Below are 22,013 nucleotides of genomic sequence, written 5' to 3' on the forward strand. Positions count from 1 at the left end.
CTCAAAACCGCCATTTTGCGATTACTGCGCAGCGCGATTGAGCCGAGATTGGAGCAATCACAATACTCACGTTTCCACACGCACACAATCTGCTGAGACAATTTGTCGGGTTGCTTCCGCGCCGATCCAATACACAACATGTTGGGTTACGCCCCCAACGTGCCCTCAACTATACTATTCACGACACAATCTGTCAGCTCGCTGCAGATTGTGTCAACAGATTGTTACTGAAATTGAATCGTGAGTAGGCTACTTTAGATAGATAGAAGGTGATAGTGATGGGATGTGCTTCAATCGATAAAATCGTGAATGTATTTTGCATTTACGGATTCGTGAAATAATAAATAAAAAAAAAAACAAAACTTATAATTAATTTCAGTTGAATACATTATTTGTATATAATAAATGCGAAATTATGCGAGAATGGATGTTATTCTTTCACTGCGGAACCGATTACAATGAAATTTTGTACATACACACATAGGTTAGGTTTTATCCCGGAAATCCCACGTGAACGGGAACTGTGCAGGATTTTCTTTAAAAACGCGGGCGGAAAGCTAGTATATTATAAAAGAAATTTTAAAACTTGAAATGTAATTTAAAATAAAGAAGGAAATGATGATAAAGTTAAAGGAGTGAGGAGAAAGGCACAGTCAGCATGAAGGAATCATGCAGCATTTTAACAAGTTAATAAAAGGACAGACTTAATGAAAACATTTTCCTAACATCCTACTAATAAATCGAAAGTTTGTGAGGATGAATGTTTGTTACTCTTTCACGCGAATACTACTAAACCGATTACAATGAAATTTGGAAAAATTACTTTTGATCCCGTAAATCCAACAGGAATGGGAACTATGCGGGTTTTTCTTTGAAAACGCATGTATACTAAGTATGTATTTCAATAGTAGTTTCTCATCTATGAGAACTGTCATTTAATCAACCGTTTAATTTTCACATAGTTAGGTACCAAGAAGCTTATATCTAATACACTGGAGATTGCACTATGACCATTGACTTGTCACAAGAAAATATAACCTTGAATGACGTCAGTGTTGTTTTTTGTCTCTTTCTGTGGGTGACCACACTGGTTTGTATATTCAGGATTTTGCGAAATAGAAAAAACTAAAAATCATGGTCTATAAATAATAACGACATATATTTTTAACAGTATTAATTATATTATAATATTACTGGCCATACTTTATAGGTACATACAATTTTAATTGGTATAGAATGATAGTTTTAAATAACTCTTGGCTACAAAGCCTGGATATGAACCGATATATAGCATTAACATCCTTTGTAATTAGAGGAAAGTTGTGTTTTGCATCAGATGCTGTTTACCAAATTGTAAGCTACTCAGATCTTCTTTTTAAACGCGTTGCTTCGACGGGTCAATTTCAAGCCAAAATCATCAAAGAAAAACTGTTTATAATAAACGCCTTGCACAAATTTCAGCTAACTTTACAAAGTTTATTTTTCAAAAGGTATTTTTTTCTGGGTCGTAATCCTCAGTAATTTTACCCTTGATGGGCACATATATTTCTTTTTATTTTACTTTTTGGAAAGCTGAAATACCTAAAACAAAAAATATGAGGTAAGTTAAAAAAGTATAAATTTCAATGTAACACATGTGAGTGCAATACCGATGTCGAGTGTTGTTTCATTACTAGTAAAAATCTTGAAAATGGTGTTCTAAATTTCATCATAATATTGTTATTTTTATTTTATTTATTTAGGTTATCCAACATCAGTCACAACAATAATTAGAGCTAGGGTACATAATATAACAAAAAAAAAAGACAATTGTGACAAACATTTACAGGATAACACAACATGATTAATGAGTCAAGTCACTATGTGGTATACAAAGCAAAAAAAAAAAAAATAAATAAAAAGTAAACAAAATCAAGATAATTCCTTTAAATACTTGCGGATTTTATTACAGCTGTCGTGAAAAATATCAATAAAATTGGCATGCTCGTTGACCAACTTACTTAATCTACAAATGGGTGAATTTCGGCCAAATACGGTCCTACGCAGAGGAGGAGCCAAAGGTGTAATTTTATTACGCGGGTACCTAGTAGGAACTCTGAGATTAAATTTATTTAATAGTTGTGGACAATCAATTTTATTCTGGAAAATTTTGGTGACAAAAATAATATCCGAAAATATAAAACGGTTTTCCAGAGATATAATGTGAAAATGCGACAAACGCCTCTGGTAAGAGGTGAGCCTTTTGTGAGATAACCTGCTAGAGAAACTCAGGTGCCATAAGAATTTCTTTTGTATACGTTCAAGTCTTAAAATGTGAGTCGCGTAATGTGGTCTCCAGACAACCGAACAGTATTCAAGAATGCTACGTACGAGACTGTTGTATAACATAATCTTAGTTTTGATGTTATGAAATCCTTTAGAGTTTCTCACAATAAAACCCAACATCTTTGAAGCACGATTCGTAACAAATTCAAGGTGATTATTAAAAGTTAGCTTGGTATCAAATAGCACTCCCAAGTCTTTAGTGACAGAATTCTCCTGGATTACCTTATTGTTTATCTGATATTTAAAAGGAATAATTTTAGATTTTCTAACAAAGCGGATAAAAAAGCATTTTTCAGTGTTCAATTCCATACCATTGCTACAGCACCATAAGGCTAGCTTATCAAGGTCCTGTTGTAGTTTCAAAGCATCCTCAAAGCAATTAATAACTCTACAGAACTTTAGGTCATCAGCATACATGAAACAACGAGAATTTTTTAATATTTCTGGAATGTCATTAACGAAGAAGTTAAAAAGAACAGGACCAAGGTGCGAACCTTGAGGAACTCCCGAGGTAACATTGTGTGGCGAAGCATCAAACCCGTTAATAGCAACAAAGAATGTACGATCGCTTAGGTAGGAATTTATCCACTTCAAAAACAACGGTGAGAGTCCATATCCACATAATTTTTGCAGCAAGATGTGATGTGGAACCCTGTCAAAAGCTTTGCTAAAGTCAGCGTAAATAGTGTCAATTTGTTTATTCGAATCCAGCTCGTGGGTAATGGTTTCGGTAAACTCTGTCAAGTTGGTCATAGTAGATCTATGCTGAACAAAACCATGTTGATGAAAAGAGAGAAATTGTTTGAAATGGTTAGTGAGAGATGGACAAATGAACGACTCAAATATCTTGGCAAAGGTGGAAAGAATTGATATGGGCCTATAATTATTTATTAGTTCTTTTGGACCAGACTTATGTATAGGTATGACCTTAGCCAGTTTCCAGACTGTAGGGAAGAAACCAGAACTCAATGAACAGTTAAAGATTTTTAAAAGAGGCTGAACCAGATTTTCTGCGCAAGCAACAATGAACTTTGGATGTATGCCATCCGGTCCAGCGCCCTTATAAACATCGATAGCCTTGAGTTTTTTTAAAAGAGGCCCATACTCAATATGCGGTAACGTCAGAAGAAGGTCGTTATTATCGGAAATTATAGTTGATGGCTGCTGTTCTTCAGGATTGGGACCCCTCTTCGAATACACAGATCCAAAATAATTGGAGAAAAGCTCGCATACTCGAACACTATCCGAGGAGGTTTCATCACCTAGAGACATAGTAGGTGGGTATGCCCCATTACCACCTCGTTTGGACTTAATATATGACCAAAAGTACTTGGGGTTAGAATGAATTTTATCTTCCACAGACCTAATATATAGATTATAGCAGTTATTTGTTATTACAATATATTCTCTTCACTATCCATAAAAACTCGTCATCATGGTTACCTTACTTGTTAATTTTGTTTATTGAAAACTTGTTGAAAAATGATAAAGTATTAGGAAAATAACAAATTTAACATGACTGCTTTCTAAAATGATGCAAAATTTTACAATTTTTGCCATTGAAATGATTCTAAACAGGTAAATGCAGGAGTATTGACGAATATTGTAAATAACGTAAATATACACTTGCCTGTGAAATTCTATGCCAGAATTTGGTGTCCAAACACTTCTGCAATTTTTCACAATGCAATACATTATTTATATTCGGAAAATATTTAATAAATACGCAACAATATTAACTTAAATATTCGAAGCGACGCAATTTTTTTGACACTTATGCCATATTGTCAAAGTGAGAGTTGCTACAATTTTATTATGGTAACTACCCATAATCAGGGAGTATCGCTTTTTAATAATTGGTCCAGATACTTATTTTATTTAGCATAAATAATAATTGTCTCATCCAACAATGCTTCTGAATGACGTTGTTGGCAATTTATCAACAAACTCATGTACAAAAACTAACCTTTTGCACAGAATATTACGGCATACATAGTAGCCTTGGGAAAACTTCGTATTAACAGTGGCAATACCAAGTTAGGTGTGAAAGTGATAAAACACAACAATTTTCTTGTTACACGTCAAATGTTCATACCGAAATCTCCAGTGTATAAGATATAAGCTTCTTGTTAGGTACACATTTAAAGTAACTTATGTGTAAAAAATTTCAAAATAAAAATTCACTCTCTTTAATCAAATGTATTTATTATCTAACTACAGGAACAAAAAAAACGTAAGCGTAAGATTGCACAATTCTTCTAGAGTATCCATCTTGATAACACGCAGGCTCGAAATGCAGTGAACACAATATAGCAAATTGTGGCGGCGTCCAATCAACTCATGTCTCATGTTTTATACCCATTTTTTATTTAGCTCTGGAAATCTAAAACAAAATGAATTTATTAATAATCTTAAAGAGAAATTTATAAACAACAAACGAAAACTAAAACACATAAGGCAAATAAAACAACCACGTGGCCGTTTTATTTTCCTGCGGTAAAAAATTTACATCTATTATTTGCAACAACAACTACATAATATAAATCTGATATAAGAAACAAAATAAATAAATCAACGTTAATATGAAATAGATTTTTTGTCATAAATCGATAATATACGCTAGATGTGTTACAACACTACGGTGGTAAACAAAATGCCAAACGTGATATTATTGTGACATTTTTTAAAAATTATTTCATTATTCTATATTCCACAACCCCATAAAGTGGGTAAATGTTACAGTTACAACATAAAATTCCAAAAAAGCGCTTGATAAAACCTTCAAATAGGTTTAAAACATAAATATTTATCAATTTGCTGAAAATCACTTACCGATGGAAAGATATTTGCACATTGTTTTTATCCAAAACTCCCATTCGACTAGTGATAGCCGGTTGATAAACATACAATAGTTATTTTAGCACACTGACAAATAAAAAGAAACACTGTACACTTTATATTTTCTAAATATTTCGTTAAAAACACTTGACACACTGAGCTGTGCACTGAGCCCACCAGCTGGTTGGAAAACTAACTGACTGCCGGCGCGCTACGTTTGAAGACAGTGCAGATACTCTAACGCTATCTCAATCTGGCTTATGCTGTTATTGACTAAGAGTAAGTAGATTAGAAAATATGTATTTTGTTCTGTATCAATATAAGAACTCTATAGGTTTATTGCTCTTAGAAACCAACAGGTAGGTAGCTACAGATTATATTCTAGCAAGCATTACAATTTTGTGTTGCCTGATACAAAGTTGTAAAAATCGGTTAAGTTTTGAATCGATATCACGTTACATCACTAGCGAAGCTAGCCCGCCATTTTGATTCCGCCATTGCGAATGCAAAGTTCGGTTTAAAACTGCGAAGTGCAAATATTGTTTATAGGAATGCAGAATAGTTTCAGTGTAGAAATAATAAGTGCGTAATAAATATGGAGGAAGAATATATGGACACACAAGACTCCGCCGCGAGTGATAGTAATCGCAATGATACAAATGATAATAACAGTGAAACAAAAAATGACTTCGATTTTGGTTATGAAGACTCGTATGATGATGAAGACAGTGGAAATGGTTACCGAGGAGCACCGCGAGGCCGCGGTAATTTCAGGTATATCAATTTTTATGTAATGTAATGTCATTACTTCGTGTTACATGGTACAACATTTTAGTTTTTTTAACCATGCATCTATGGAAAAATATCTGTTTTAAATCAATATTCATTACAATTCATGAATATATAAAAAACATACTTATAATATCCAGGATGCATATTGTTGCTATACATTCAACATTCATACATATTGATCTAACAACCTACATATATCCAAATCAATGGATACAAATTGCTTGCGAATATATTTATACAGAGGATAAAGAAATATTTTATGACCAACTAAAAAATACAGTGAACAAAATAAAACGGCAGGACATCGTTATGGTTATTGGAGATCTTAATGCTAAGGTTGGTGATAGTAATTTTGGTAGAGAAGCGTATATGGGAAAACACGGAGTAGGACACCAAAACGATAATGGTATAAGATTTGCGGACTTCTGCTCAGAAAACGAACTTGTTATTGGCGGCACCTTGTTCCCTCATAAAACCATCCACAAGACTACATGGAATCATCCCGACGGAATCACAAAAAACCAAATTGATCACATTGCTTTAAGCCGCAAATGGAGAAGATCCCTACTGGATGTTCGAGTTAAAAGAGGTGCTGATATTGATAGCGACCACATGCTCTTAATGGCTGAACTCCGACTCAAACTTGCGGCGCACAAGACAATAAGTGAAAAAACTACACCTCTTTATAATATCTCCAAATTGGAACATCCAGAAACCTCTGATGCATACACCCATGAGCTGAAAAATAAATACAATAGTCTGGATGTTAATGATCTTGATGTTAACGGGAACTGGGAGGCAATTAAGAGCGCCTTTCAGGTGGTTGGGGAATCAGTACTGGGCTTCCGCCGACGTGACACAAAGCCTTGGATGTCAAAGAATACTTGGGAGCTAATTGAACAGAGGCGTAAAACAAAGGAAACCCTGATACAGCTATCAAAAAACTCACCCACATACGAAGAGCAAAATTTACGCTATTCATTACTACGGAAAAGCTTGAAGCGCAGCGTTCGACGGGACAGAAGAAATAACACGAACTTAATAGCCGATCAAGCACAAAAGGCTGCAGCTGCCAAGAATATGGCCGGTATCTATAAAGCTACAAAAACTCTGCTCAACCAATCGGGGCATCGGTCCAATGCTAAACCCCTTAAGGATGAAAATGGCGATCTTCTTACAACATCTGAACAACAGCTTAAGAGATGGTTCACCCATTTCCGCGATCTCTTGGAAACAGGCAATCCAGAGGGTTCTGACATAATTCCTTTGCAGTCTCACCACCCAAAGCTCTCTAATTTTAACGTAGAACATCCAAATTGCATAGAAATCAAGCAAGCTATAGACTCACTGAAGTGCCGTAAGGCTCCTGGCAAGGACAGAATAACTGCTGAGATGTTAAGAGTGGATAGCACCTTCACCGCAAAAATGCTCTTCCCCTTACTTAAACAAATATGGGAAACGGAGACAGCACCCGATGATTGGAAGGAGGGTATACTAATAAAAGTTCCCAAAAAAGGGGATAGAAGCAATTGTAATAACTGGCGAGGGATAACATTACTCTCCATTGTGTCGAAGGTGCTAACTAAAATAATCTTAAACCGCCTTTCATTCGCCTTTGAAGCGACTTTGAGAGAAAACCAAGCTGGATTCAGAAAGGGCAGGTCATGTGTGGATCATATCAGTACGCTACGAATAATAGCCGAACAATGTACAGAATGGCAATCTGATGTCTTTTATATGTTTGTTGACTTCGAAAAAGCCTTCGATACAATAAGATGGTCCGCACTTTGGAAATCCCTTGAGAATAGAGGTTTGCCTACCAAAATCATAAATATCATTCGGTCTTTCTACACCAACAGCTCTTGCAGAGTTCTTCATAATGGCCAGCTTTCCAATCCCATCAAGCTTAATTCTGGAGTCAGACAAGGATGTCTTTTGTCGCCAATTATGTTCATTGTTCTTCTTGACGATGTACTGTGCGAAGCTACAGCGCACCGAACGGGTATTCCATGGGGTAACGGCAGTCAACTCCTAGATCTTGACTACGCAGATGATATTTGCTTAGTATCAAATAGCATAGAACACCTTAATATAAATGCATGCACACTTCAATCTGCAGCAGCAAAAGTCGGATTGAGAATCAACACCCAAAAAACTGTTGTCATGAAAACTGCATTGACAAATGAACAGCTACAAATATCATTAAATGGAAAATCAATTCGAGAAGTACCTACATTTTGCTATCTAGGAAGTATTCTGAGCCCTAACGGTGGTGCAGAGGTTGATATTGAAAATAGAATACAGAAAGCAAAAGCTGCCTTTGCACAGTTATCTCCGATTTGGAAATCAAGTCGCTTATCCCGTCAGCTTAAATTGCGAATCTTCGAGAGCAATGTGAAGTCGATACTGCTATATGGTTGTGAGACTTGGAAAGTAACACAAGCTATCTCCAACAGACTCCAGGTATGCCTGAACAAATGCTTAAGAAGTATATTACGAATTTTTTGGCCTGATACAATTTCCAATGAAGAACTCTGGAAAATAACCAACCAGCAACCTATAGACCAACAAATCTGCTACAGGAAGTGGGGGTGGATAGGACACTGCCTTAGGAGGCCGGATCAAAATATAGCAAAAACAGCTTTAGACTGGACGCCCCTGAACGGTCGTAGAAGAAAAGGTCGTCCCCCTGCATCGTGGAAGAGATCTGTGGTTGCTGAACTAAATAAAACCGGCCTGTCGTGGCAAGAAGTCAAAGCAAAAGCCCAAAATCGACGTGTCTGGAAAAAGTTTACTGAGGCCCTATGCTCCACGAGGAGTTAAAGGAACAATCATCATATTTATACAATATAATACATAAATGTACTTTTAAATATGAACTGGGCGAAGTTTCAATTATTATATTCTCTAAAGTAAATAATCTCAATAACGGAGACTTGCGATCACAGACTATTTATCTCTTTAAATGGTACTAAAATATTTGGATCCTCAATTTGTTCTAAATGTTATGAGATTGTGTTATATTTCTCTTTTGAATAACTTGTCGGTGTTTTAATGGAGTCTCTGAGTAAAGCATTGAGTAGAAATCTGCTAAGCAAAAATGTATAATTTTACATTTATACACCACTATTTTTTAATCAGTACAAAAACTTTAAGGACATGTTAGCGAATACTTTATTATCATATATATGATGTAAGAATTACATAATATCGATAAATAGCAAAGATATAATCATTTGTTTATTTAAGAAAGTCTCACTAAAATCATAGACACATTGCAGAGTTCATTCACTTATTCACTGATAGTATTACCTAACCTTGGGCAATAAAATGAAACAAGAGATGTAGTTACTAACTTTATTTATTTTAATTTCCTAAATTCAAATCTCCCCTTCATACTTCATCCGGGCTTAGGACCGGCATAATTACTTTTTTACAATAATTTAAATAGGTACGTAGGTATGTAATTACAAAACAAACAATATCAAAATCGAATTTTGGCGTATTTAAGAAGTTAGAATCAGCTGTTTTTACAATACCTAATCTGTATTGAAGTTAGAATCAGCTGTTTTTACAATACCTAACCTGTATTGAAAGAAAAAACGATTTTGGCGTGTTTAAGAAGTTAGAATCAGCTGGTATTTACAATTATTTTAACTAACCTTACAAGTATTTCAATAATAATTGTCCTTCAAAATGTCCACCACCGTTATCAATACACAGACGTGCACGTTTTATTACTTAAATTGTTTTTAACGAGAGAAGTAGGTACGTTTTTTTGTCTTTTCACTTCATCCAATATGCGCTGTTTTAATTGTTCGACACTAACCGGCTCACTTTTGTTCACTTAATTTCACTCCACAAAAAGAAGTCCAAGGGTGTGAGATCAGGTGAGCGAGGAGGCTAAGCAACAGCCCCGCCTCGACCGATCCACTGACTTCCAAACTCCGCTGTGAGAAATTCATGAACCGTAGCGTTATTCGACATTCGTACTACGTCGAGGATCCTCTTCAAAATACGCTAGTACATTACACGTTAACATTTTGTGACAACGCCTGCTGGTAAGCATTTACCACGGTTCGTACATTTGGCGATCGAGCGTTCGGGACTGGTACTCTTATCTGTACATACGTACTGCTGCACTCGCATTTTCTCCACTCAAAAAGAACGCACGAAGCATAAGTACATAATCCCGTGATATGAATTGATATGATATTGTACGAAAAAAAGCAAGTTTTCACTTCCGCTAACAATTAGGCACTGTTTGTCGCAACGCGTTCGGCCTTCGGCGTTGGGGTGCGAAGTGCGAACTGCGACGCGGGCGCAGGCCACAGAGGGAAAGGGGTTGGCGGGGTGAAGGATGGCGAGCATCGACGCGAGTTTGCCGGAATTTATCAATGGAGCTGTGCAGCGGACCTATTCGAAATCGTACGCTAGAAAATTACAACACAATACCTAGTGTGGGTCATTGACTAAGAATAGGTTTAACAATTTTTACATATTTATGTGGACAATTTTGGGACATTTCTGTTTGTTAGTGTTTTTAATTATTTCTTACACAAATATGATTGGTTAAAGGTACTTAACACCCTGTAATTTTTTTTGTACTGATTAAAAAATAGTGGTGTATACAGGATGTTTCCTAGCGTAGGAGACATTGTATAAATATTGCAATTACTTGTACCTACGGACTATGGTTTATGTTTTACTTGTATGAAAGTTATTCCATAATAAATAAATAATAATAAATATTTAGGACTAATTTCACGGCATGATCTGATCCCATACTAAGCTTTCTCTTGTGTTATGGAAACCAGATGGCTGATAAACATACATATATAATTTTAAATAAATACACCAATTAACACCCAGACAGAGCAAACATCTATGTTCATCACACAAATATTTGCCCCAGGTGGGAATGGAACCCACAACCTCTGGCTTGGAAGGCAGGGTCACTACCAACCACGCCAACCGGCCAGTCAATAATTGCATGTACATGTACATTTTTGGTTGTCAAATAAAGAATTTATTATTATTTATTTATTATAAGCTGTTATATTACCATTGTGATTGTAACCGATGTTAATGGAGATACAAGTGAATCTATACATTTAATGCAATAAGTATCACTTATATTTTAAAGACATACTTCTTTAATATTATGTGATTTGGGGTTTTGGGGGCAATAGTTCTAGCAAGGCTATCTATACTAATGTTATAAAGCTGAAGAGTTTGTTTGTTTGACCGCGCTACTCTCAGGAACTACTGGTTCGAATAGAAAAATTCTTTCGGTCTTAGATAGCCCATTCTTCGAGGAAGGCTATATATCATCACGCTAAGACCAACAGGAGTAGAGCCACGCGGGTGAAACCGCGGAGTGCAGCTCAGTCACAGAGGTTATCAATTTAAATCTGTGATTAAAATCAATATTATTTGAAATTGTTCAGTTTTTTAGGGTTATCGCTTAACATTGGGATCTTCTAATATATCAATATAAAGATGTTTGCTTGCATTGCTACAAATTAATTATTGTTGAATTCAATTCCCTAAAACTAAATTATTAAATATTTATTTAAGTAAGTCCGATTTGAAAAATTACTTCAGTGTTAGATAGCCCATTTATTGAGGAATGCTATAGGCATATAATCACCCATCAGACAGACAGGAGCAAGAAATGAGGGTAAAACCACAGGGCACAGCGCTGCTAGTCACTTGATAAAACATAGTTTTAAAGATTTAAGCATACATATGGATATAGGGATAGAGAGAGCGACTTTGTTTTATACTATGTAGTTATATTTTAAAATCCTGTCTTCAATATTTCCACATAAAAAGCTTGAGTACTTCACTCGGCTTTGAAACGCACACACATTTACATTTATACAATTTAGTGAGGACACATTCAAGGTTATTCAAATAATGTTCAACGATTGTACATAACGTGTGTAGATATAGCCTCAAGTTGAATTGCATGTATTATTAAGGTGTTGATATTATTTTTAGCATTGTTTCAATATCATGTACATCCATACTAATATTATAAATCGGGTATCAAAATATCTCTATATTTAGTATAGAGATATTTTGATACCCGAGAAAGGACATAGGCTACTTTTTACCCTGGGAAATAGGATAGGTTTTATCCCGGAAATCCCACGGGAACCGGAACTATGCGGGGTTTTCTTTGACTGTGCGGGCAAAGCTGCGGGTGGAAAGCTAGTATTTTAATAATTTGTTTTTTAGTTTGTAATATAGTCTTCGAAGAAGGTTCTCAATTCAACTTTATTTCTTGTGTTTGTTACCTTTACTCTCGTCTAGGGTACTTTTGAGTGGGTGAACTGATTTTAATGAATGTTTTTTATATTTTGAGAGCTTGTGCTTGTGGTCTATTTCTGAGAATGTAAAGTTTGTTTTATTTAGTAAAAATAATCACAATTACTACAGTTTAAAGCCAAAGCGCTGAAGCTATATATCTGTCCCTATGTATGCTTAAATCCTAATAACTATGCAACAGAATCTGATTTTTAATAGATAGTAATTCTCGAGGAAGGTTTAAGTATATTATTTATTAAGTTTCAAACAAAGAGGGCGAAGGAAATTTAATTAAACGTTTATTACAGGGGTCGCGGCAGAGGCATGCCGCCCCCCGGCTGGATGAACGGACCTCCACCAATGCGTTTCCGTGGCCGGGGCTACGGCCCGGGCGGGCCTCCGATGCGGGGCCGTGGGTTCTTCCGCGGCCGCGGCGGTCCCAGATTCGGTCCGAACGGGGGACCGAACTTCGACAACAACTGGGGGCCAATGGGACCGCCCCCGCCCGGTATGATGGGCGGCCCGCCGCCGTTTGGCCCACCGCCGCCGGGCATGATGCCGCCCGGCGGGCCGATGGGACCGCCACCGAATATGATGGGACAGCCCCCGCCGTTTGGCCCGCCAGGCATGCCGCCGCCTAATATGGTAAGTAATCTTAAATTTAATATGTTTTTATACGAATATTTATTATGTTATAACGATTTATGTATGATCAAGTTGCATCACTAGCTGATAAGTCATTGATAGACACCCACACACATTACGTTACTCCATATTCAATGTATCATATTATGTGTGAACATCATAAAAAACAAAAATATTCTAGATGTACATATACATTTGGCTACTACTGTGGCTTGAGCATAAATAACTAAAAAGTTAATAAATAAGCAGAAGAATTTTGGTTAACTTGATTCATTGTGTCTTATTTACCAGGATAAACAACAATTGTTAGTTTAATAAAATTACTGAAAATCAGCACTTCACAACATAACATGTAGCACCACATTGATCAGCCATAAATACCTATCTATTGTATTTTTCATTTTATTTTTGTTTCTGCTTGTTTTGAGTGGTGCTGAATAAACATTCATTCGTTAAGAACTATACTATAATAGTACCTATTCACTCATTTTCATTTATTTATTTCTCTACTTAAATTACATCTATATTTGCAGCCGCCGCCAGAAATTTGGGTAGAGACGAAATCGGAAGAGGGTAAATCATACTACTACCACCACAGGACGAGGGAAACTACATGGACTCGCCCGCAGGAGAGCCCCACGTGCAAGGTGATCACGCAAGCGGAGATGGAGGCTATGGCTTCTAGCGGTGAGTCGCTTTTAATTAATGAAATATGAATTATTGAAGTGTATTATTAATGTTTATAATCTAAAACTGAATATAACGTAAATTCGACACTTATAACTCATAAACAGCTGAATGGATTTCGATGATTTTATGTTTATTGAAATCTGCGTCGAGTATGATAATAATTGATAAATGTTAAAAATTATAGTATGTATAAGGCAAGCTTTATTCTGACATACACCTCTCGGAATATATGTAATTCATAGTAATACTATCTATTCTTGGGTCTAATGAATTTACACATAAAATTTATTCAAAACATGTCAAGCCATTCTTATTATTATTATAATATATAGAAGATACTATTAATTATTATCTTACACATTAGGAACATGTGTTGTTCAAACTAATGATTAACAATAGTTGTGAAAAATAATGTATATATTAAATAATATAACATAGTTTACAAAAAAGGCTATAACATTTTTATCTTTTCAACATTAGATAAAAGCGTAAAAAAAATTGATGAGTTTCACTGTATTACCTAAACAATTAAATAAAAAACCATTATCAGCTAAATAATAAAACACGTTTAGCTAAATACCTGCAACTACTTGTCTCAATATATTTATTTATTTATAATTATTTATTGTGCAAAATATGAGAAACCAATGGTATGCAAAAGGAAGTAGTAATACAAAAGCATAATTTGCCCCAAAGGCGGCCTTATTGCCAAACAGCAATCTTTACCAGGCAACCTGGCAGGAGAGGAAATGCAAGAAGATTATGGGATAGTGCAAAAATACAAACAAAGTATTAATGTGGATAGACATGACACAAATGTTGACGAAGTAAACTCTGCTCTTTTACGCATATCCAAATGGTTCACTGCTAATAATTTATTATTAAATGCAAAAAAAACAAATTGTGTTGAATTTATCCTTCCAAATGTAAAAAAGGTGAAAAGGGATATTATTTTAAACGGGGAGGTATTATACCCTGTGGATTCTACTGTTTTTCTTGGTTTGACACTAGATGAGAAGCTACAATGGGGGGCCCATGTTGCCACCACCGCTGCTAAGCTTAGTTCAGCTGCATATGCAGTTCGAAGAATAAGGCATCTCACCGATGAAGACACGGCTAGATTGATTTATTTTAGCTACTTTCATAGCATTATGTCCTATGGAATTCTGCTATGGGGCAGGGCTGCAGATATAGAAACTATATTTATATTACAGAAAAGAGCCATACGCTCTATATATAATTTACGTGCTAGGGACTCACTAAGAGATCTCTTTAAGAATACTGGTATCCTCACAGTACCATCACAGTATATATTTAATAATATTTTATATGTACACAAAAACGCAGACTTACACACAAGAGTAGGAGATAGACACCGTTATGGCACAAGGAACCGAAATAAAATTGAAATGCCATTTTACCGGTTAGCTAAAGTTAAAAATTCATTTATGGGCCAAGGTATACTTTTTTACAACAGAATTCCTCATAGTATTAAAGAGTTTAGTAGTGCTAAATTTAAAAATTATGTAAAAAACGTATTAGTTCAGAGAGCCTATTACAGCATTAAGGAATATATGGAAGATAAAAACCCATGGAGGGTTGTCGCGTAAAAACCACAGGACAGCTCTTTGGCATATTATGATATATACGTACAGTTACTTACATATTTTGTAAAATTAAATTGTAATACTGAAATGATTTAAAAGAGCAACTATGGAGTTTCTTGCCGATTCTTCTCCATAGATACTGCTTTCCGAATCGGTGGTAAATGTTAAAAATATGTATTGACGTTTCAAAAGTGCTTCTCGAAGAAGTCTAATTGAATAAATAAATGTTTGAGTTTGAGTTTGAATGCAAAAAAAATATAGAAAAGAAAGAAAATACATTTAATCCAACACACAAAAATACAAAGCAAAAGTAACTTGCAATGAACAAAAACAATTAAATAAAAATTACAATTTATAAAAGAAACAGGTATTATGGTCTCGGTTGTACAAGTAAAAATAAAAAAATAAAAAACATAGGTATATACATTGTTTTGTTCTCTGTAATTCCGTGATTTTGAGTAAACATTATCCCACCAGGCCAGCATCCAGGCATGGGCAACCAATCCATGCCGATGGGCAACCCGATGGGGCCCCCCATGGGCATGATGAACGGCATGATGGGCATGATGCCGCCCGGCGTGGGGCCCCAAGGTGGGGGCCCCGGCGCTGTGCCCCCGTTTATGACGCAGCCCCCGCCGTGGGTTAAGGAGGGTGAGTTTCTAACCGACTTTTAATAAAAGAGGAAGTTTTTTTTTGATGTTGATGAGTTCTTTTTTGTTTTAATACTGGTATAGTATGATTCAAACTTAATGGCGGCTTAGAACATCGTACGATCCGATGCGCTGAAAACAATTTTAGGTATTAGCGGGACGTTAAGGGACCTGTGTGCAACCGCACTCGCACATGCACCTAACTTCCGAACCGCCATTAAGTTTGAATCGAACTCTACCTTTCAGTACCAGCCGGAACATTTTAGGCGGTTGTAAAAAAATAATTAATTTTAGCCTATATTTGTAAGAGTGCAATTCAAATAAAAACGGTTTATCACGCTTATATTATCTTCACCTGTATGTTTGTATATGTAGCCGACTCTTTTAGACTCGATTTGGACCCACTTTAGATGGACAGATTTAATTAAAATTGTGTACACTTTGAATTTTAACTTTACGCTGTAAAATTCTGCTAAGAACTTTATAGTTCGTACACGATTTACAATTTTTCTACTATATTTTGTTTACTTTTGAAAAATTACATTTTCCATTTTCGTCTCCAATATTCTGAATTTTGGTACTTTTTTTTCTACTAGATGGCCAGAATGACATTACTGGTAAGCAACAAGACCAGCTTTATGTACAAGTTATATGTTGTTACATTATATTCTTTTTATCTTCATTATTATCTTCATTATTGTCTATTTATTTTTCTACTGACTTAAAGGTTTTTTTTTAGTTTGTTTGTTACCTCAGGGGCCTTAGACAAAGTAACAATTACAAAACGATAACGAAGTTAGAAATCGCAAAAATGTATGGGATTGACATACGACGCGTTAGATCACGTGGTCTATCTATGTCAATCCCATACATTTTTGCGATTTCTAACTTCGTTATCGTTTTGTAATTGTTACTTTGTCTAAGGCCCGTGAACGTTCAACTGGGTGAACCGATTTTGATGATTCTTCTGTATTTGAAAGTTTGCGCCTCCAATGTGGTCCCATTTAAATTACAGTTTTAATTGGTTAAGTTTTAAAAATTTACTTTAGTTTTTTGTTAAAAAATATTGAAGAGATAAAATATTTTTATCATCAAAAAAATGAAATGCATATAATATTTTGAATTTTTGTGAAGTAAATTGATACAGCGTCAATTTAATGTTGTTTCTGTAATGATATTCAAAATGAAAATAATGAAATACTATGTATTTATTACCTTATTCTCAAATAAATGAGTAATTTTCATATGTGATTTATTTTCTATAAATAAATAAATAATAAATCGTTTATTTGCAAGTAAACATGGTATACATAGGTGTTAATAATAAGATACATTATTTCAGCATGTTTAGCCGTTAACGGCATGCAAATTACTTAAATACATTTTTCATTAGATATACATTTTTACCCGACTGCCAAAGAAGGAGGGTAATGTTTTTCGAGTGTATGTAAGTATGTATGTATGTCTTTTCCTTTGTGACCACCTGTAGCCTAAACGGCTTGATGGATTTTGATGTATGAGGTATCGTTAGATTTGTCTTGATTACGGGAGTGTCATAGGATACATTTTATCCTAAAAGTCCCACGGGATAAAGACATAATAATATTTTTTCTAAATTTCCCTTTAAAAAAATATGTATGCGGTATCATTAGATTCATTTCAATCACTCTTTTTTTAGTGTGCAGTCGGGTATTTTGTTTTTTTAATAATAATTTTTACTTGTATATTTAGTCTTCTTAATTTTATTTTATTAAAATCAATTCATTTGTTATTCATTCACATTATTATAATTAATATTTCACAATTCATTCATATTCATTACAAAAATTACATACATTATTACAAAATCAATATTAAGACGCAAGTAGACAATGTTAATTATATTTCAGCGAAACAAGACCAACCCGAAGCGGCAGTTGACATGGACGAAATGCCGCCGGGCGAATCTATACAGAATAATCAGCAGATGCCCAATTGTAAGTACATATATCCTAATCTATACTAATATTATAAAGCTGAAGAGTTTGTTTGTTTGTTTGAACGCGCTAATCTCGGGAACAACTGGTCCGATTTGAAAAAAAAAATTTTGGTGTTAGACAGCCCATTTATCGAGAACGGCTATAGGCTATATATGAATGAAACATAAACAACATAATATAACATATCATCACGCTAAGACCAACAGGAGCGGAGCAATGCGGGTGAAACCGCGGGGCACAGCTAGTTAATTATACTTTCTACTAATAACATAAACAACAAGGATGGGGATGTATGTTTGTTACCCTTTCACGAAAAAAGTGTTGGACAGATTTGGATGAAATTTTACTGTAATATAGGTTTTAGAACAGAATAACTCATGGGCTATAGAAGTTTTGCCAACAGCTATGAGCTATAGAAATTGATTATTGCGGTGAAAACGCGCGGCACAGAATATAGTACAGCATAAACTCATGTAGTAACTCCTTAACATAGGTTCATAAATCTCTTGATGTTTAGGTAAATAATTTGTTGATTTACGATTAAAGTTACGAATAAAATCTAGTGAACTGAACTTTTATGAACTTGAAATTACATGAAGCCAGTAATTTAAACGTTTTTGTGAATTAAAACAAAATAAACGATTATTCTATTCTATTCTAAAAGATTATTACAAGAACTGTTAAATTTTACGTGAAGCATACACATTTTTACACAGTACATATACTAATAATTTTTTCTAGTTCAATAATACAATACCTTGTTAAACTCCACAGCAGCACCGCAAACGACAACAGCGCCATCGGGGCCCCCGTTAGGCCCTGGGGCCCTGGGACCCAACGCGACCGGGCCCCCGACGGGCACCTGGGGACCCTGGGGATGGGGCCCACCGCCGATGGTAGCGCAGCCCGGCTTTGTAGCCCCCGAGGGGAACGGTGAGTCGCATCGATAGTGGTTTAGCTTTTTGGTGTCGTAGGAATATTGTAAGTGCGAAAGTTTGTGAGGACGGATGGATGTGTGTATGTTTCACGAAAAATTATAAGTCTTGCAATTGTCTTATTTCTATAGAACAAACAGAAATGTGATTTTTTTAAAGAACTAGCTTTCCACCCGCAGTTTCGCCCGCGCAGTCACAGAAATATCTCTATACCAAATTTTATGCAAATTGGTTCGGTAGTTAAGGCGTGATTAAGTAACTGATAGACAGACAGAGTTACTTTCGCATTTATAATATTAAATATAAGTATATAAGTTTAATAAGTATTCAAACATTAAAAAAGGAAAACATGCTTGATGATGGCCAAGATATCAAAGCCATAAGGCATTTGCCTTTTTTTTATGGAGTTTTTATATGCCTATTGTTTTAATTTATTTATATGTGTTATATAATTTAATTATTTTTGACTGGCCGGTTGGCGTGGTTGGTAGTGACCCTACCTTCCAAGACACTGGTCGTGGGTTCGATTCCCACCGGGGGCAAATATTTGTGTGATGAACATAGATGTTTGCTCTGTGTCTTGGTGTTGATTATCTATAATAATTATATATTTAAAATTATATATGTATGTTTATCAGCCATCTGGTTTCCATAACACAAGCGAAGGCTTAGTATGTGATGATCGGATCGTGCCGTGTGTGAAAATTATCTCGAAATATTTATTTATATTTATATTATGTATTTTTCAACGTTTTAATTCAATCGAAAATTTACAGGCGCCCCACAACCAGCGGCGAATCAAATGAACGCACAAGTGACAAACGACACGGATTCACCGATAGTTTTAGATGGTACACCGCCGCCCTCTAAGAAGGAACCCACCGTGAGTATCTATATTAATATTATAACTAGCTGTGTCCCGCGGCATGGGCTGCTGATGTGATATGATATCCCATACACTTATATAGTTGACTAGCTGTGCCCTGCGGTTTCACCCGCATTGCTCCGTTCCTGTTGGTCTTAGCGTGATGATAATTATTTATTATATAATATATAGCCTTCCTCGATAAATGGGCTAACACCGAAAGAATTTTTAAAATCGGTCCAGTAGTTTATGAGCCTATTCATTACAATCAAACAAACAAACAAAGTTTTCCTCTTTATAATAGTAGATAACATCTATTCTAATCTATTCTATCTAATATTATAAAGCTGAAGAGTTTGTTTGTTTGAACGCGCTAATCTCAGGAACTACTGGTCCAATTTGAAAAATTATTTCGGTGTTTGATAGCCCATTTATCGATGAAGGCTATAGGCTATCTATATCATCACGCTAAGATCAACAGGAGCGGAGCAATGCGGGTGAGACCGTGGGGCACAGCTGCAGAAATCGATTGCAGGACAACTCAATTCATGCATTATTCACAGAATCAAGGAAGCGTTTTTGTCATTGTATTGCTCAATTTTTTTTCAAACTCAAACTCAAACATTTATTTATTCAATTATACTACTTTTAGTAGCACTTTCGAATTGTCATTACATAAGTATTTTTAACATTTACCACCGATTCGGGAAGTAGTATCTATGGAGAGGAACCGACAAGAAACTCCATAGTTGATATTTTAAAATCATGTCAATATTACATAATCTGTAACTTATATCTAACTACATAATATATCATAATATGCAAAAGAACTGTCCTGTGGTTCTTATGCGACAACCCTCCATGGATTTTCATACGCTATAATAGGCTCTCTGAACTAATATATTTTTAACATAAGTTTTAAATTTAGCACTACCAAACTCTTTAATACAATGTAGAATAATGTTGTTAAGGTGATTGCTACGATCTGTTCCCAGCCAATGTCCCGCTAGATGGCGCTGAATTCTACATTTCTAGTTTATTTGAGTTTTTGCGTAATTGGAAAAGATTAAGGTCGTAGGAATAGTCATGGCGATTACTGAATATTATATTTTATTTAAATATGTCATATCATTGCCTTAAAATCCACCCAATTCGGTAAAACCATGCGTTTTAACATCTGTCATTGCATACAGGGTCGTTTACACACACAGACGTATACAAAAATGATAAAGATTGAACTCTAGATGGCGTGAATGTAAAACAAGTTTGGCGTACGTATGTATTTGAGTAGTTAGTAGCATATTATATTCTGAATTTCTGATCCATGCCTATTCACTCAAAACTACCTAATAACACTTATGATTTGTAACAGTAAATTATTTCAATAGGTAGGTATTTGAACATTTCCCAACAAGACGTAAGAATAATTATTCGTAGGTATACAAGATACAATAACAAATCTAATACACTATTTATTATTTTATTATTTACTAGCGGTCCGCCCCGGCTTCGCCCGTGGTACATGTTTACGTTTTCTCTCCATAAGAAGTAAGAACCATCCTCGTACTTCAAGGAATATAATAAAAAAAGAATTATCGAAATCGGTTCAGCCGTTCTCGAGTTATGCGCTTACCAACACATTTTGCGATTCATTTTTATATTAGACTAGCGGTCCGCCCCGGCTTCGCCCGTGGTACATGTTTACGTTTTCTCTACATAAGAACCATCCTCGTACTTCAAGGAATATAATAAAAAAAGAATTATCGAAATCGGTTCAGCCGTTCTCGAGTTATGCGCTTACCAACACATTTTGCGATTCATTTATATATATATAAGATTATGTGAAAATAACCAGGAAGGTGAAAAACATATTCCTTTACGAAAACATAGTAACATATGGCTGTCGCTACAATAATTATATTTCAATTTTATCTTTTTATACCTAGTAGAACTGGCCGACGAATAAAAAAAATCGTATTAGAATACAATATATTACGGAACAAAAAAAGGATTGTAACTGAATTAGGTAGGTATGTTTGTTTCTGGGCGCACCGTTTTCGACGACGCGACGCGACGCGCGACGTAAGCGTATAGGTATAGGTACCTACTTTGCTAAAACAAACTAATAAAATTGTGTGTCTGTCTGAAAATTCGGAAAAGCATATTTTGCAAGTTTGTGATTACTTTGATAGTTTACCGATTTATAATAATTGTAATTGTCATTGTATAATATATAATTTGCAATGTGGTGAAATTTCATAAAAATCACGGGCCAATTTTTTGTTTTGAATCCCACCGAAAATATAATTGCGTTATTAGAATAATTAATTACTATACCTACCCACGATCAATTATTACAATATAGTCTCAAA

The 22,013-nt window shown here is 35.2% G+C and overlaps 1 protein-coding gene and 1 long non-coding RNA gene across 8 annotated transcripts in view; one reads left to right on the forward strand and one right to left on the reverse strand.

Annotated features, from left to right (window-relative positions):
• The first annotated feature begins 5,652 nt into the window (after positions 1–5,652).
• Positions 5,653–22,013, forward strand: part of LOC123702279 (transcription elongation regulator 1-like) — a 60,534-nt gene continuing 44,173 nt past the window's right edge. For 4 of the 7 annotated variants that reach the window (XM_045649976.1, XM_045649979.1, XM_045649977.1 and 1 more), the window contains exons 1-8: positions 5,653–5,937; positions 12,579–12,915; positions 13,449–13,602; positions 15,690–15,863; positions 16,459–16,479; positions 17,752–17,838; positions 18,616–18,774; positions 19,553–19,659. In XM_045649976.1, the coding sequence (XP_045505932.1) occupies positions 5,759–5,937; positions 12,579–12,915; positions 13,449–13,602; positions 15,690–15,863; positions 16,459–16,479; positions 17,752–17,838; positions 18,616–18,774; positions 19,553–19,659 (1,218 nt within the window). In that variant the 5' untranslated portion in view covers positions 5,653–5,758. The remainder of the gene's footprint in view (positions 5,938–12,578; positions 12,916–13,448; positions 13,603–15,689; positions 15,864–16,458; positions 16,480–17,751; positions 17,839–18,615; positions 18,775–19,552; positions 19,660–22,013) is intronic. The other 3 variants (XM_045649978.1, XM_045649980.1, XM_045649981.1) reach the window with 3 other exon arrangements.
• On the reverse strand, positions 9,301–9,859 carry LOC123702306. The gene is made up of 2 exons (XR_006752850.1): positions 9,541–9,859; positions 9,301–9,499 (listed from the first exon to the last, which is right to left on the reverse strand). It is a non-coding gene; the product is annotated as an uncharacterized LOC123702306 (long non-coding RNA).

Source organism: Colias croceus, chromosome 23 (assembly GCF_905220415.1).
Source record: "Colias croceus chromosome 23, ilColCroc2.1".
In the NCBI taxonomy this organism is placed as follows: Eukaryota; Metazoa; Arthropoda; class Insecta; order Lepidoptera; family Pieridae; genus Colias; species Colias croceus.